This window comes from Drosophila novamexicana, unplaced genomic scaffold (genome assembly GCF_003285875.2).
Source record: "Drosophila novamexicana strain 15010-1031.04,08,12 unplaced genomic scaffold, DnovRS2.1 tig00000564-arrow-pilon, whole genome shotgun sequence".
Lineage (NCBI taxonomy): Eukaryota > Metazoa > Arthropoda > Insecta > Diptera > Drosophilidae > Drosophila > Drosophila novamexicana.
The window spans coordinates 556,391-571,137 of NW_020824810.1; the positions used below are offsets into that span (position 1 = coordinate 556,391).

The 14,747-nt window shown below is 40.7% G+C and overlaps 1 protein-coding gene across 1 annotated transcript; it reads left to right on the forward strand.

Moving 5' to 3' along the window:
- The first annotated feature begins 369 nt into the window (after positions 1 to 369).
- On the forward strand, positions 370 to 605 carry LOC115762309. Its single transcript, XM_030704476.1, is given in 3 exon segments — positions 370 to 449; positions 451 to 487; positions 549 to 605. Coding segments are annotated over 3 exon segments (174 nt in total).
- The last annotated feature ends 14,142 nt before the right edge of the window (positions 606 to 14,747 follow it).

Consider the following 14,747-nt stretch of genomic DNA (forward strand, 5'->3'; position numbering starts at 1 on the left):
AAAAATGCGAAACATGCGCCCAGCTCATTTTTATTTTTCTTGCTTCACGTTTTTAAGCGTCATTTAAATTGTGCTTAATATGAGAAAACACTTGGCCAGAGTGTGCTGGCCGGTCGGTCAGTCGTCAGTCAGGGCGTATGCGTGATTAATTGTGCGTGTATTCGTGAGTGTGTGTGCGTATTTTTGGCTAAAAATACGCTAGCACAAGTGTTAGATTGAATAAAAATCGTATATTTCAAGCTGTCAAAGGCAATTTGAGCTGAAAACCAAACAGACACGCACACATGCATATCGCCCACCTACCACCCCCCCCACACACACACACACACACGCACAACAACAACAACAACAACAGAGCTATAACAACTGATGTGCGGTTTTGGTTTCATGGCTTACGGTTTTGATTGCTGCCATCGCTCAATTGATTTTCCACTAATGCCATCGATTGGCACAAACTGAAATAAAAGCGAAATGCAAAGTATTAAAAAAGTCGCACACACACACACACACACACACACACACACACACACACACTCGCACACTCGCACACTCGCACACTCAAACATCAAAATAAACAATTTGTGTTGCGACATTATTTGACATGAAATTGTGAAAAAAGAATCGTGAAAAAAGCATATCTACACTCATTTTATGCAGACCAAATTAAATGGGATTTATTGCGACTCTGCTTCATTTGGCAGTGTATTAAATAGTCTGCAATGGTAGGTTTTTTTGTTTTTTTTTTTTTGATCTGTTCATCAAGGCGTGAAGTGAATATCAGCAAAGGCAGCCGCAGGCAGATTAAATGAATACAAATAGAACTCTTATAAAACAGAGCTGCTAACAACTGTTTGCCCTGATTGACTGACTGATTGAGTGATTGACTGATTGAAGATCAACACACAGACTATAGTTATAATTTGTGATCTAAGTGCAAGGCTTTTGGAAAAGTTCCAATCGGATGTGTGGAATATAACATAATTTATATTGGGCGGTAATTGGAAGTCAAATGTTGTATAGTCGAAACTATAATTTTGCGTTTCAAATACATTTTCGGAGATTTTGTAAGAATTCCATCTGATTGTATGAAATGTAAGTGAATAACCTATAAAAAATGTTAAATTAAAATGGATTTGGCGAATGTTTCACGCTTTTCGAACAATCCACAAATATGAATCTACTCGAACAAAGCCGGGTAATACCCGTTGATAGTTTATGTATATGTTTACCAAAAGATAACTATTGTAATTTAGAGAGCTGTCAAAATTGTTTGCCGTTTGTTTAAATTGATAAGCCGCAGCGCACATAAATCTTTTCAGCTGCCTCACCTTGAGGGCGGTTTTTGTTTGTTTGGCTTCTTTTTTTTTTTGTAGTTGTGTGGCCTACGTCCAATTACACGAGACTGTGTGTGTGTCAAGTCTGCGGCTGCCCACGCCCACATATTTGCCGGCACTCGCTGGTCCATTTTGTGGGCGTGGCCAGCGCGTGCTGCCGTCTCGCCCAGCTCGCCGCTCAAAGCACATAAATGTCAAACGCAAGAACCATAATAATTCATTTGACTGCAAAATCCCGACTGCATTTGATATATGCAGTACGCTACACATAGATACTCGATGCTCGGCCAACTAAAATGCACACCCTTTCGAGGTAAGTCTAGCCGCGTTGAGCGAGTGCCTGTTCAGGGAAAATAAGACAAAATATAAAAAACAACAACAGAAAATAGGATGTAAAAATTAAAATATAATTTCCATGAGTTCAGCTTGGACTCGTTCTGGTTTACTTGGAATCTATTGTGCATATTTAAACCCTGAACCCAAATGGTTTAAAATGGGCATGTGACATGGAGGCGGAATTGTTTCTGAACCAATATGAATGGCCGAGTCGATCTAGTCGTGCCTGTATATCTTTCCACGTCTCTGTCTGTCGATAATTCCGATAACCGATAACGTGTCCCGTTTTCAAGCAATCGATACAAATCGACATCGAAACCCTGTCGGGCACTACCGAGCACTCGGGCACTCTTACTTGTCTTGAGCTGTATTAGCAGCATAATCCTCTCAGAACTCTTGTCAATCCTTGAAGCAGATCAAGCTTAACATTTGCCACATAATCTATCTTAGCTGCATTTTAGCTGGCCAACTCCTGTTGGCCACTTTCCCTGTTAGGGTATACTAACTTATTTATCTGTCCGAGGGTATTTTATTTTGGCCATTTAACTGCATTTCACATCGTTATTAAATATCACATTTAAAAAGAAATTCATTTGCATAGATTGTTAAAGTTTTTAATATTTAATAACGCAAATTTCATTGTGCATTTGTGCATTTTATAACAGACGGAAGTGTCTAATGAATGTTGAATGTCTATTTGCCAATATAAATAAATATTTAATGTCATAATGAAAATGAAAATGTGTAAAATATATTTGGCAAAAAATGTGCCTGCAAAATGCAGTCAAATGAAATAAATAAATACACTTGTTTATTTATAAATTTATTATAAACATTTATGTATTTATTTTACTACCTTTGCCTGGCTAATTAGCCGTTAGTCAACACTGGAAAAACCGCACACAAACGTGCACGGTGGTGAAAAATGAGCGCGATAAGAAAAGAACCGAAAGAAAAGCAGAAAAATCTGCGCTAATTTGAAACTTGAAATCACAACTAATGAAGATTTAAGCAGCTGCAGCTGCGGCTAACGAATGTGTCTGCTGGGTTGAGGGGTAGCGAGAGGGGTGCGTGAGAAAAGCGTGGAGGGTGGAGGGGGGGGGGGGGCGGTCTGCTGCGGCTCAGCTGCAAATCTCAAATGAAAACAAAACGCAACAGAAACGGCGTCCAAGGAGGCAGCTCACAAAGGCAAACAGCGCCCGTGGCAAATGCATTATTAATAAATGAAAACGCTGCGCGTGTAGATTGCAATTTATGCATGCATGTGTGTGTGTGCGAGTGTGTGCGTGTGTGTGCCCCACTGAGCGTGCAGTTCATGGACAATGCCAGCTTGAATAAGATGTCCTTTGTTGTCTCTCTGTTTCTCTGTGTGTGTGTATGCGCGCGGACATCAGCTTGTGCGTCGTTGCTTTTCCGGTGTGAATTAGCGTCGAGTGCCACATGCAATTTCCTGTTGTTGTAAATTGCAGCAGCAGCAGCAGCAGCAGCAGCAGCAGCAGCAGCGGCAGTAGCTGCGTTTCTTGTGCTGTCTTTAATTGCCGCACAATGGCGCTGTTTTATGGCGGGTCACGCTTTAAATTTGAACACACTTAGCACACACACTCAGCGGTCTTTGTTGTTTGTGTTGTTGTTGCTGTTGTATCAGCATTCAATTTGCTTGGTTTTTAGCAACGGCAACGGCAGCGGCAGCACAAAGCTCAACTAGCTGCGGAAATTTGCTCAGTTACTTTTGTGCAATCCCCAAATCCCAGTTCAATTTTATCTATGTATCTATCTGAAACTACTTGGCAAATAGCTTCAGCTAGTTGCGGTCCTGCCTCTGGCGCGTTGCACTGTTTGTATTTGTATCTGTAGCTGTTAGCTGTAGCTGTAGCTGTAGCTGTATCTGTATCTGTAGCTGTTAGCTGTAACTGCAACTGTGTGCAGCTTCAATGAAATTGTTGACGTAAATGGACAACAAAGCCCGGCACTCAGCTGCATTTTTCTTTTCTATTTTTTTTATAACCTTATTGCAGCGGGCATTCTTATTTTGACATGTATTCTGTAACCTAAAGATATAGACATTAGTGATCGCATGAGTTGAATTTCTTGATCAGTTTGAGCTGCCGTGTCGATATAGATATGTCCTTCGGTGCAAAAGACTCTTCAGTCTGAGAGACTAGCTCTTAGGTTAAGGTCAGTTAACGGCTTTGTCAAGAAACTTTGAAGGCAATTACATATGTCAGAATCTTTCAAATCGGAACAATATATCATATGACTGCCATGAGAACTCTAACATATCTTAGATTAACTTGTCATTAATGAGCTTTCTTTTATATGAGAAAACGTTTTTTTTTTCAGATTTAAAAGTAAAATCAGTTGAAGAATAAGTTTTTTATTATGTTAATTATTTTAATTAATTATTATGTCTTTAGCAAAAACATTCAGCTCATATTTGCAGAGTATTTAAGTTTCGACGTGACGCATTAATCGCTTTGTTTTGTCTTCTGCCTCCCTCCTTGCATTGGTCCTGCCCTGCCCGCTCCCACTCGGGCCGCCTGTTGTCGCTGCTGCACAAAAATGCATGGTTCGTTTAATAGCAACGGGGCTGAAATTCATGTTTATTGCATTTTGCGTACTGGCAAATAACGCCTGCCCACTTTGATCGCACAAATACTGCGATATATATATATATATATAAATATATACATTTATATATACATATGTATGCTTTATAAATATGTATATAGAGAAAAGGCAGCTAGTCGACGCAATTCAAAAGCCAGGCTTAATTTTTGATTTGATTTTATTTTTTTTCTTGCGCTGCATTTTTTCTTTGATTTTTCTTTTATTTTTAGTCCCCCTTTTCGCCCCATTTTTGACCCTTTTTTGTACGCCTCCCCCCATAGAGTTTTGCTTACCACAAAGCCGCAGAGCTGCAGCTGCCTTGAAATGTACCTTTGCCTGGGCAAACAGACTTGATTGGCTGCTGCTGGACGTGCGACCTCAACGCTACGGCAATGGCACGTAATTAGTGCATGCTATATGCCTTTCACACACACACACACACACACACACACTAATATGTGCACAGATTGATGCCAAGTTACTTGAGAGGCCTGCTCTGGGAACCCCTTCCTTTTATTTAGTTATGTGACCAGACCGCATGCAAATATCCACAGCAGCAGAAGCAGAAGCAGAAGCAGTTAGGCAGGTATTTGGTATACGCTGCGTATACGCAATATACAGCAAGCAATACACAGTCGACTGTCAATTAAGCCTGCCGGCAACTGGCAACTGGCAACTGGCAACTGGTAACTGTCTATTGCAGCTTTCAGTGGCAATCGATTTGTATCCTTGTTCTTTATCCTGCTACCAATTTGCTCAGTTACAAGTAAGCCATTTGCGTGTGCAACTACCTCCGTTTGCTCAATCTTGGCTCATCGTCATCATCATCATCATTCTTTGGCTGTGAATCGAATGCACATTTCCAGCGCATCCCCAGGGACAAAATGATTCACAAAGCGAACATTTCTCGCACAGTTTCGCTTTATCCAACTACACACCGAGCGAGAGGGGAGGGGAGAGAGGGAGAGTCAGAGTGAGCTCTGGGCAAGATAATAAGATGCCTGCTTTTGTGCCTGTGCAGGCAGGCCAGTTCATTTTTATTTAACATTCGTTGCATTTCTTAGCAGTTCACTAGACTCGCAGTTCACAATCATATCTTTCATCTGTTCAGCTGATATAATGCCAAAAGCAGCGAGCTTTGTGACATAAACGCTCTGCTCACTGATATGTGAAATGTAGCTGGGCATTAAATTCCGAGTCGTGCTGCGTATTTAGCCACTTTGCAGCTAGTTTTTGGGCGCATAAACCGCCCGTTAAGTCTAACTACCGATTCGAGTTTTAGGTGGCATCCAAACATTGTGTTTAATGCATTGCCCGAGCACTTTGGTCATTCTAGCTTCTTTACAGTCTGATTTTGGTAGCATCACTTTCAGTTTTCTTGTTTGATTGAGTGCTCCAAGTGCATTGATGACTGCTCCATTTGAACAACAAAGTCACAAAGATATTGGCAAAGGCAAGATTACTTCACATTAGCCAGGTTCTTGATATGGATTGGTATTGCTTAGCAACTTTATACCTGATAAAAAGTGACAATTCTTCAATTTCTTTGACTACCCTTAAAGTACTTTGAACTGCTTTCAATGATTCATATGCAACAGTCTTTAATTTTTGCTATTCACATTTGTTTGCAAGTACATGAGATTATTTGAAATAGATTTCAATTAGCCTCTCAATGAATCCATATAACGCATGTGAGTGCCTTATTAGCTAAGAGTTGCAGTTGGAGCTGGGCCGTACTGAATATGTCTCTGTGAGGCCTTAAATAGGCTTCAAACAGAGTGCTTGCAAGTAGATTCTGAGCCCATTAAGTGGCCGGCAAGTATTGTATGTGATCAAAGGCTGCACAGGTCAGGTTGATGGATGTACATTATATGTACGCATGCACTTAATATGCAACTGCACAGCGGGGCGGCAGGGCGGGTGGAATTGCCTGTCTGGGGCTTTACTTGCAGTAATTTAAACACGGCACATTGATGCCGCAATTACGCATTTTAATTTCCATTTACAACTGAGGAAAGGCAACTGTTTTCTTTGTGTCTTTGCCATGCACAATGCCGATAATACCAATACATATATAAATATATATATATGCATATATATATTTGTACATGTGCTCAAAGGATATGATGCGCGTTTCATGTGGCAAGTGGAGACACACCTCAAAGCATCGCAAGTCGTTGGCAGCTGGCAATTAAAAATGTTCTTTGTTGTATGTCAAGTCCAACTTATTTCAGATTGTTATCCAGCGACAACAACAGGATCGTAAAATATGGTTAACATGGGAATTTCAATGGATATAAAGCGGCACTTTTTTGATGACTCCGTATTTTATGTCTATTCTAATTTGAGAGTTTTATGACTTGGGGACTTGGGTATCAAAATGCGCTTAATCAAGGAAATGGCTAGCTAAAAAAGAGGAGAAAAAAAAAAACATAAAAGTCAAAGTCAAAGCATTAATCAAATTCTGAATTGATAAATGTGTAACAACTCATTTGGGCAGAAATTTGGCAGCAAGAATAGTTGAAGTTATGCGAATAGTTTAAAGTTAAACTTTTATTTCTGTGCATAAACTGGCGCATTTGTCAGCTAATTTATAAAATCGAATTAAAAGAGAAAGCGTAAGGGAGAGGGAGCGAGAGAGAGAGAGAGGGGAGAGCTGGATGCAGCTGGCATCGATAAATTCATTCTTTTGCCAAGAAATAACTCAATAAAAAGGCATTGAATGACAAGAACTTGGCAAACTTTAAGATAAGTATAAATGCCCTTAGATTTCAAGACAATAAATTAATAGGGGCATTGCAAAAAAGGGATAGCAGAAAGAGACGAAAGATGAGCAGGGCAGAGTTAGTGTAGAGCAGCCGAAGCCTGGCAAAAGCGCAGCAAGGAATTTAATTTCGAGCGTTGTCATTAAAGGAAATGCACAAACGAAACGAAAAAGAGCAGCAATGCAGCAAATGCTGGCAAAGAGAGAGAGAGAGGGGGGGATTGAGGGAGTAAAAGAGAGAGAGAGAGAGAGGGAGAGAGAGTTGTAAGCAGAGACGAGCACGCGTCGTGCTTTGCTTCATGACACGTTCTCTAAAGCTAGGCTTAAATATTCCTTTTAGGTTTAACTTTTGACTTAAACTAAGATCATAGTTTGCATGCTTCAACTAAAAAGTGTCAAAATATATGAAAATAAGAAAAAATTAGATCATATTTTATATCTGTCGCAGGGCTAAGTACACAAAAGTAGGCCTTTGTTTTGCTAGCTTTATATCCCTTTAATTGCTTAAAATTCTCAAGAAGTTATAGGTTCGGGTTGAGGGTAGGGCCTTACAAATCTAGATTCGGTAGCAATGTTAGCTGATGACAGAACCTTGGAGGTTCTTAAAACTGCTAAACAAGAAACCTGTTCACTCTTCGAGTTTATACCCTGTTTTTGTTGTTGTTGCTGTTGGTCTTTTCGTACTATTTAAGAAACTCAGGTAATACCATTTATTATATTCCGAAACTCTTGAAAGAAGCGAATAATTCATAGCTGCTGGTAACTTTGAAAAACAAAGAAAGTCATTATCCACCCGTGCCTTGTTATATTTGAATCTTGCATGTTTGCAAAAGTTAGTTTCGTGCCCGCGACTTGCTCCAGCTGAAAACTTGTATGCTGCACTTAACAGCTAACAAAGATTTTGCACTCATATTCAATGGAGTTGAACAAGCGAATAAATTTCGTTGTTGCCAACAAAAAAGCATTCAATCAGCTTCGCTCGGCCAACAGTCGGGACCGAATAATGTATGTGGGCGGGTGTCAAGAGTGAGCAGTTAAAAGTCAAATGGCGCACACGAGCCATAACAATGAGCAGCTGCTGGCCAAAAATGAACGAATCTTCCTCCTCATCTCCTCTCCCTCCCTCCTTCGTGTCCTTTGGGGACATTACACACAAAATCGCTTGTAATCAATCAGCGGCAAATTAAATTTCCAAGCGCCCGGTCGAGCCAGATTAAGTATGAAATTGTGCGCCGCAGTGCACTCAACTGGGGCTGCAGCTATCTCTCTGTCTGTGTGTGTGTGTGTGTGTGTGTCATATACAATTGTTATCTAGCGCTCTATTTGTGCGTTGCGTACATCCAAATGCCATAGAGCAGCTCGCTTCATTTAGCGCATCTAAATTCAGCTTGGAAATTAATAACTTTAGCCAAACGCGCCTCACACCCTCCCTAAACCCCGCCCCACCCCACCTCTGACACTCCCCTAGCCGTGGCAGCACTGACAGCCATTTCTCAGAGCTCACATAGACGTCGCCATGGCGGCCATCATCATTCGGGTATGCGGCGCTGAGGCGCGCTCAAGTGTGTGCGTGAGCTGAAAAATTTTTATTGCATACATTTGAGCAGTCAGCATAATTTCTCACTTTTGCGTGAAGTTTATTAGGCGACGGCACGCACCGAACCAACCAACCAAAACAAAAGAAAGCAGAAAAGAGAAGAAAAGAAAAATAATGTCCTTAGTCAACACTGGCAGCGTGTAACTCAATTTTGATAAATTTCATGCGACATGTGCCCATTGATGTAGGCTATTTGTGTGTCAACCTAATATCCAAAATGTTACTAAAACAAAAGGCTCGGCCGCCAAGTCTTTGGTCAAATTCCCGATTTTGAGTCTGGGAATATTTGGGAAGAATTTCCATAAATGGTTTTTAATTAAAAGTTTGCGTGGGCTCCTTAGATGCTTGACCACTTTGAAGTTGCGGGCTTTAAATTTAATGTTGGGACATTTTTCGTATTATATCATAATTATAAGTTAAATGTGAGCCATAACTGTTATATTGTGTGGTATTATATTGTGTTATAATTTGATTTATAGAGGGGTTCCATTGCTATAAACAGTGTCATATTGTGCATCTTATACTGTAGTGGTTGTATATTGTGTATATAAAGTGCTATATTGTCTTCTATAGTGTGTTATACTATGTTTTTTAGTGGAGTTCCATTGAGTCACATAGTAGTCTTATATTGAGTTAATTGCAGTGCTGTTATGTATTATATGTATTATACTGTGGTATTTGGTGTTGTTATACTGTGTCACTCTGGTGTCATATTGTGTTACACTATTTTATACATTGCTGTTTTATTGTATTCTATAGTGGGTTTATATATTGTTATATTGTGGCTTATAGTGAAGTTTCATTAGCTATATATTAGTTTTATATTGTGTCAAACCGTACAATTTGTTGGTGTTTGCTTTTGTGTGTTATACTATAGTAGTGTTCTATTGTGTTATACTGCGTTAATGAATGCTGTTATATTCTGTTCTCAATTATGGTTATATTGTGTTAGACTGTGGAATATGGTGTTATACAAAGTATTATACTGTTCTATTGTGTTATACTGTGTGTTATTGTGGTGTTTTATTATGTAATTGTGTTATATTGTGCTCTTATATTATCTTTTGAAAACGTTTAACAAACATGTAGTTAAAATGAATGTACTCTCAACACTTAGTTTTATCACATAGAGCTAATTCCCCCAAATATATTAAATAATCAACGTCATTTCATTCTGCTTGCCAGAAACAGACTTTGGTTAACACTGTTCTTAGAGCTGTCTCTTGGCCAATTTGAACCACAAGCTCGGTCACAATTTTCCGGGGTTTTATGTGATTTGCTGTGTGTTGTCGGCTTCTAAAAAGCTGCTGCTTCTGCTGTTGCTGTTAAGCGCTTAATATTCTAGCATAAACAGTTTATTTTAATGCTTTCTGTGGACACGCCCACACGCACATTAATAAACTGGCGAGCTGGGTTTGTGGACATTGAAAACCACCTCAGAGACAAGTCCAGAGATGATGAATTGTGCTGATGATTCATTTGGGAGCATACTTTTTGCCTTTTCTTTTTGCAGTTGCCTTCATCTAGTTGCCTTTCTTTTAAATGCCTTTTTGTTTTGTATTTTATTTTATGTTTTTTTTATACCCTGAACCCATTAAAAATGGGTATAAGGGTATATTGTATTTGTGCAAAATCCAAATGTATGTAACAGGCAGAAGGAAGCATCTCCGACCCCATAAAGTATATATATTCTTGATCAGCATCAATAGCCGAGTCGATCTAGCCATGTCCGTCTGTCTGTCCGTCCGTCCGTCCGTCCGTATGTATGAACGCAAGGATCTCAGAACCTATAAGAGCTAGAGACTTCAAAATAATATGTAGGTGCTCCTAGAATATATTAATGCATTTGATGTTGGAAGAGGGTTCAGGGTATTCCCTATTCGGGAGCTCCCGACTAGAACCTCTTACTTGTTTTGTTTTTCAGCTGTCAGTCGGCGCCCAGTTCCGTTTATTGGGTAATTAGTCTAATTAACGCGAAGTCTTTCAAAGGCCACCAAAACTGAGCCCAAACTCATGTTACGCACTCCGCTAATTAAACTTTGTACAAGTGCTTTTATGTTTATCTTTTTGGCATTAGTCAATGAAATCCGCAGCTGTATTTTAAAGTGAAAAAACAAAACCCTTGCCAGCCTCTATTTGTGTATAGATTTGTATTGAGCATAATGTGATTTCAAGGGAATAACCTTTGACATTTGAAGTTTAATCAACAGCGAGAACTGTTGCAAATTGCCCGCTGATCTTTATGAGACATATAAAAGTCGGCAACTGATTTCTTTGGAAATACTTGGGCATTCTATACAGAGCCTCAGTTGAAGTTGGGCTGGAACAATGCAAAAAACTAATAAAACTTTGTTTGCAGTCACACATACACACAGACAGACAGTGGGGCATAAAAGCAAGTACTTTCTTGCCTGGCTATAGGGTAGTTTTAAGTGCAACTTAAACTCCAACTCGACACTAAATCAAAAGTTAAAGAAAGCAGCTCAATGTCCAGGGCCAGTTGCCTCGCTCAGCAATTGCTGCAGTCGGTACGTGAGAAAGTGGTACCAAGAATTTATGCACTCGCCGCATGCCAACGCACACAGACACAGACAGAGAAAAACACACAGGTAACAGCGGAAGTTCGTGGCCCATAATGGCTCAAATCTGAATTATGCGGCAAAATGCAAAGAAAACTGGCAAAGGCCAAAGGACAATGCGGCGGGGCATAGTCAGCAGTTGGCAGTTGGCAGTTGGCAGTCAGGAGTTAGTCGTTTGGTCGGGCAAGCAATGGAAATGACATGCGGACATCCGACATAGGTCAGAAATCAGCATGCTAAGCACTAAGCACTATGGCGCCAGCTAGCGGCGTCCGTTAGAAACTATCAGCCCAGTGCTAACCGCCTTGTCCACCCCACCGCGCACTCTGCCATCAACTTTATCAATTATGCAAATGGCAAATTTAACACCTCAACTACGTGCCACATACGAGCAAGTGGCTGCCACATGCAGCATTGACCCCCCCCCCCCCCCCCCCTTCCGACCCTTGGCGGCCATAAATCTTCGACTGCAGCGACCGGTAAAAGCCGCTGCAATGAATTTCCAACTACTTTGGTGTTCGCGAATTTCTTTCCTTCTTTTTTTTAAGTGCTGCTGTTTAATTTTACGTCGCCCTGAAGTCCGGATATCACGGCAAAGTGGATTTTTCCGTCAAACATAAAAGCAAAGTTCACATTTGTAATTAAGGTGCTGGGTTGGGCGTGGGCTGTGGGGCGTGAGGCGTGGCAAGTGCAGTATTTTATGCGCAAATGAAACACAAATGCCCAGCGGCCTATTAATTTAAATGCCAAAACGCAAAAAGGCGCAAAAATATACAAGCAGCAATAACAACTTTTGCAGCAGGGCAATACACTAAATATTTGAATACCCTGTTTGCTAGCGGCAGGCGGGGCATAGTGTCTGCAGTGTCTGGAAAGGGTATAATTATGTGCAACATAAATATATGCAGACATTCATGTCGCAAATTTCGGTTTGTTCAATAGCTACTGCTAGATTTGAAGAAATATTTCTGGGCCTCTCCAAAAGCGCCCACTAATTTCTGGTTAAGTTTACTTAACTTTTATGCCTAGAAATGTCAATGATAAATTCAGATCTAGATATGATTCTCTAGTTGAGAATAATATAATTTTGTCGTGAGATGTGAAATGCAGAGAAGGAAACATCTGCGACTCCATAAAGTAACAGCATCGATAGCCAAGTTGATATATAGACCAGTCTGTCACTCCGTCTGCCCATTTGTCCGTCTGTCTGTTAATTTGCCTGCCAGTCAAGCTATCGTCTTAGGACTCTGCATATCTGCCGGATCGGATGACTAGATCATATAGCTGCAGATTTTTTATGCGCACTTAGCTATGGCTGAAAAGTATGCTGGCCACGTTTATAAGCATGCATTTCCTAAATAAACCAGCACTTGCCAACACTGGAAATAGAGTATCTTACAGTCGGCTGCTTGTGACTGTCTTTGCTTAGTTTTTTATATGTTTCATAATTCTTCAATGTTTTGCTTGCACAAGCATATTTCCCACCTCTACATATGCGCGTCTATATGTATATATGAATGTATATGTTAAATACAGATACGCATATGTATATATAAGAGGCAAACCTTATCTTGGCAAATGACAGACTCCGATTCCGAAGCCGACTCTGATCCAGCTCCGACTCGAAATTTTCCGTCAGCTGCTGCTGCGCTCAGCATAAAATGCCTTTGCTTATAATATTAAAATAGCCGGAAGCGGAAATACGAAACGCCAATGCATGTGTGTGCGAGCATGCCGGCGTGTGTGTGTGTTTTTGCATATTTGATTTTGTGTGTGTGAGAGAGAGAGAGAGAGAGAGGGAGAGGGAGAGAGCAGGAGCTGAGCGCCTTGCATGTCACAAAGCATTTGATAAAAGTTGCATGCAATCGCCGTCGGCTGCTTGGACTGCGTCCACCACTCAGCTGTCCAGCTAGCCACTTGCACACACACAACACACTCACAACACACACACACAACGCACGCACACACATAATCGGTGTTATTGTTGTTTATTTGCACGTACTGTAACAAATTATAAGTGCCGCATGTCGAAGCCTTCCTGCCGTGTGCGGGCAGCTGGCTCAAATGCTGGCAGCTTGTTTGCATAACAAACACGTGCATAGCCGGAAAACTCGACAGCAACAAAAAACAAAATACACTGAAAAATGCACTGAAAATAAGAAAAGCCTGTTTGTTTTATATAATGAGCACAACTTGGCACTCCGGGCACCCGTGTGTCGGTTCAATGACTGCAAATTGGTCAGCGCCAGACGGGAAGCTTGCGATTTAGCCCTTTTATGGCCAGCAGCCTTTATTGGCCGTTTTGCATAGAGCCTAAGCTGGGCTGGCTTTCAGGGCTCGGCAAGGTCATTACAAATGTCAAACTAAAGGCCTGAATGCTAAGCGCTGCTCTCTGACATTGATGTTGAGCGCGTCAATTATGTGACACGACGACATGCAATCTGCAAATGTATATGCTGCACACACACACACACCCTGGAGACGCTCATTAGTTGGCGACATGTCATGGCATGTGCTTGTGTGTGTGCGACTCGGTTTTCCGCCGCATATTCCCAATGTGATGTACCTACAATATCCTGTTCATTAAAATTAATGACTTCGATTTAACCTGCATGCATGCAAATATATCCAGCTATATACACATATATTTATATATGCATATGTCACACACACACACACACACACACACACACACACACTCAAGGCTGCTGCTCTGAACTTAACTCTAATGAGAATTGGATATTAGGTAACAGATATATGCATAAATGCATCCGTTGCACTCAAATAGATCGCATTACCGTCTACGGGGAGCGCCTCGAAGTATGCAAAGCTATTTGTAATTGCCTGCAATTGCTTTTAGCTTAATTGTTTATACTAATAATGCCTAATCGAGCCAAATACTTATGCATTCGAAATGTGTAATTTGAGGTCAAATTTTTGATTGAATAATCAGCAAAACCTAGAAAACCTTCGAGTGGTTCAGTTCAAGGCTCCGAGCATAAAGTTCGTTTCACTTGGTTCATCGCAACCTTGAGCCTAGATTTTAACTGGAAATACCAGCTTTAACCTTGGCTCAAGCTTGAGTGAACCGAACCTTCAGCTGCGAGCCGCGAACCGAACCACCCAAAAGCTTTGTAGAACAAATTAAGATGCGGTTCGGGCAAGGGTTCAACTGCCCTCATTAAATAATGGGAATTCCAAGTTGAAATTGGTTAAGTTCAAAACTGGTTTTAAATATATCAAAACTGCGGTATCTCGAAGTTGAGCCCAACTATTCCCGTTTGTACCGCCTATCCTTTGAGGTTTCTTTGGCAAACTGTTCGGTTCGAATTTCATTCAATATTATCCGGCTTGCATCTTTGTTTCGGCTGTCTAGAAAAGATAGAGACAGACAAATACCCTTTCCCCCTCGCTCTCCCTTTCTCGCTCCGCCTGCAGCCAAGCAAAACACAAACAGCTCATAAAAATTAATTAAGTCCTTCAGCTCTGCCGAGGCAAAAATGATTATATATATAATATATTTTTTCATT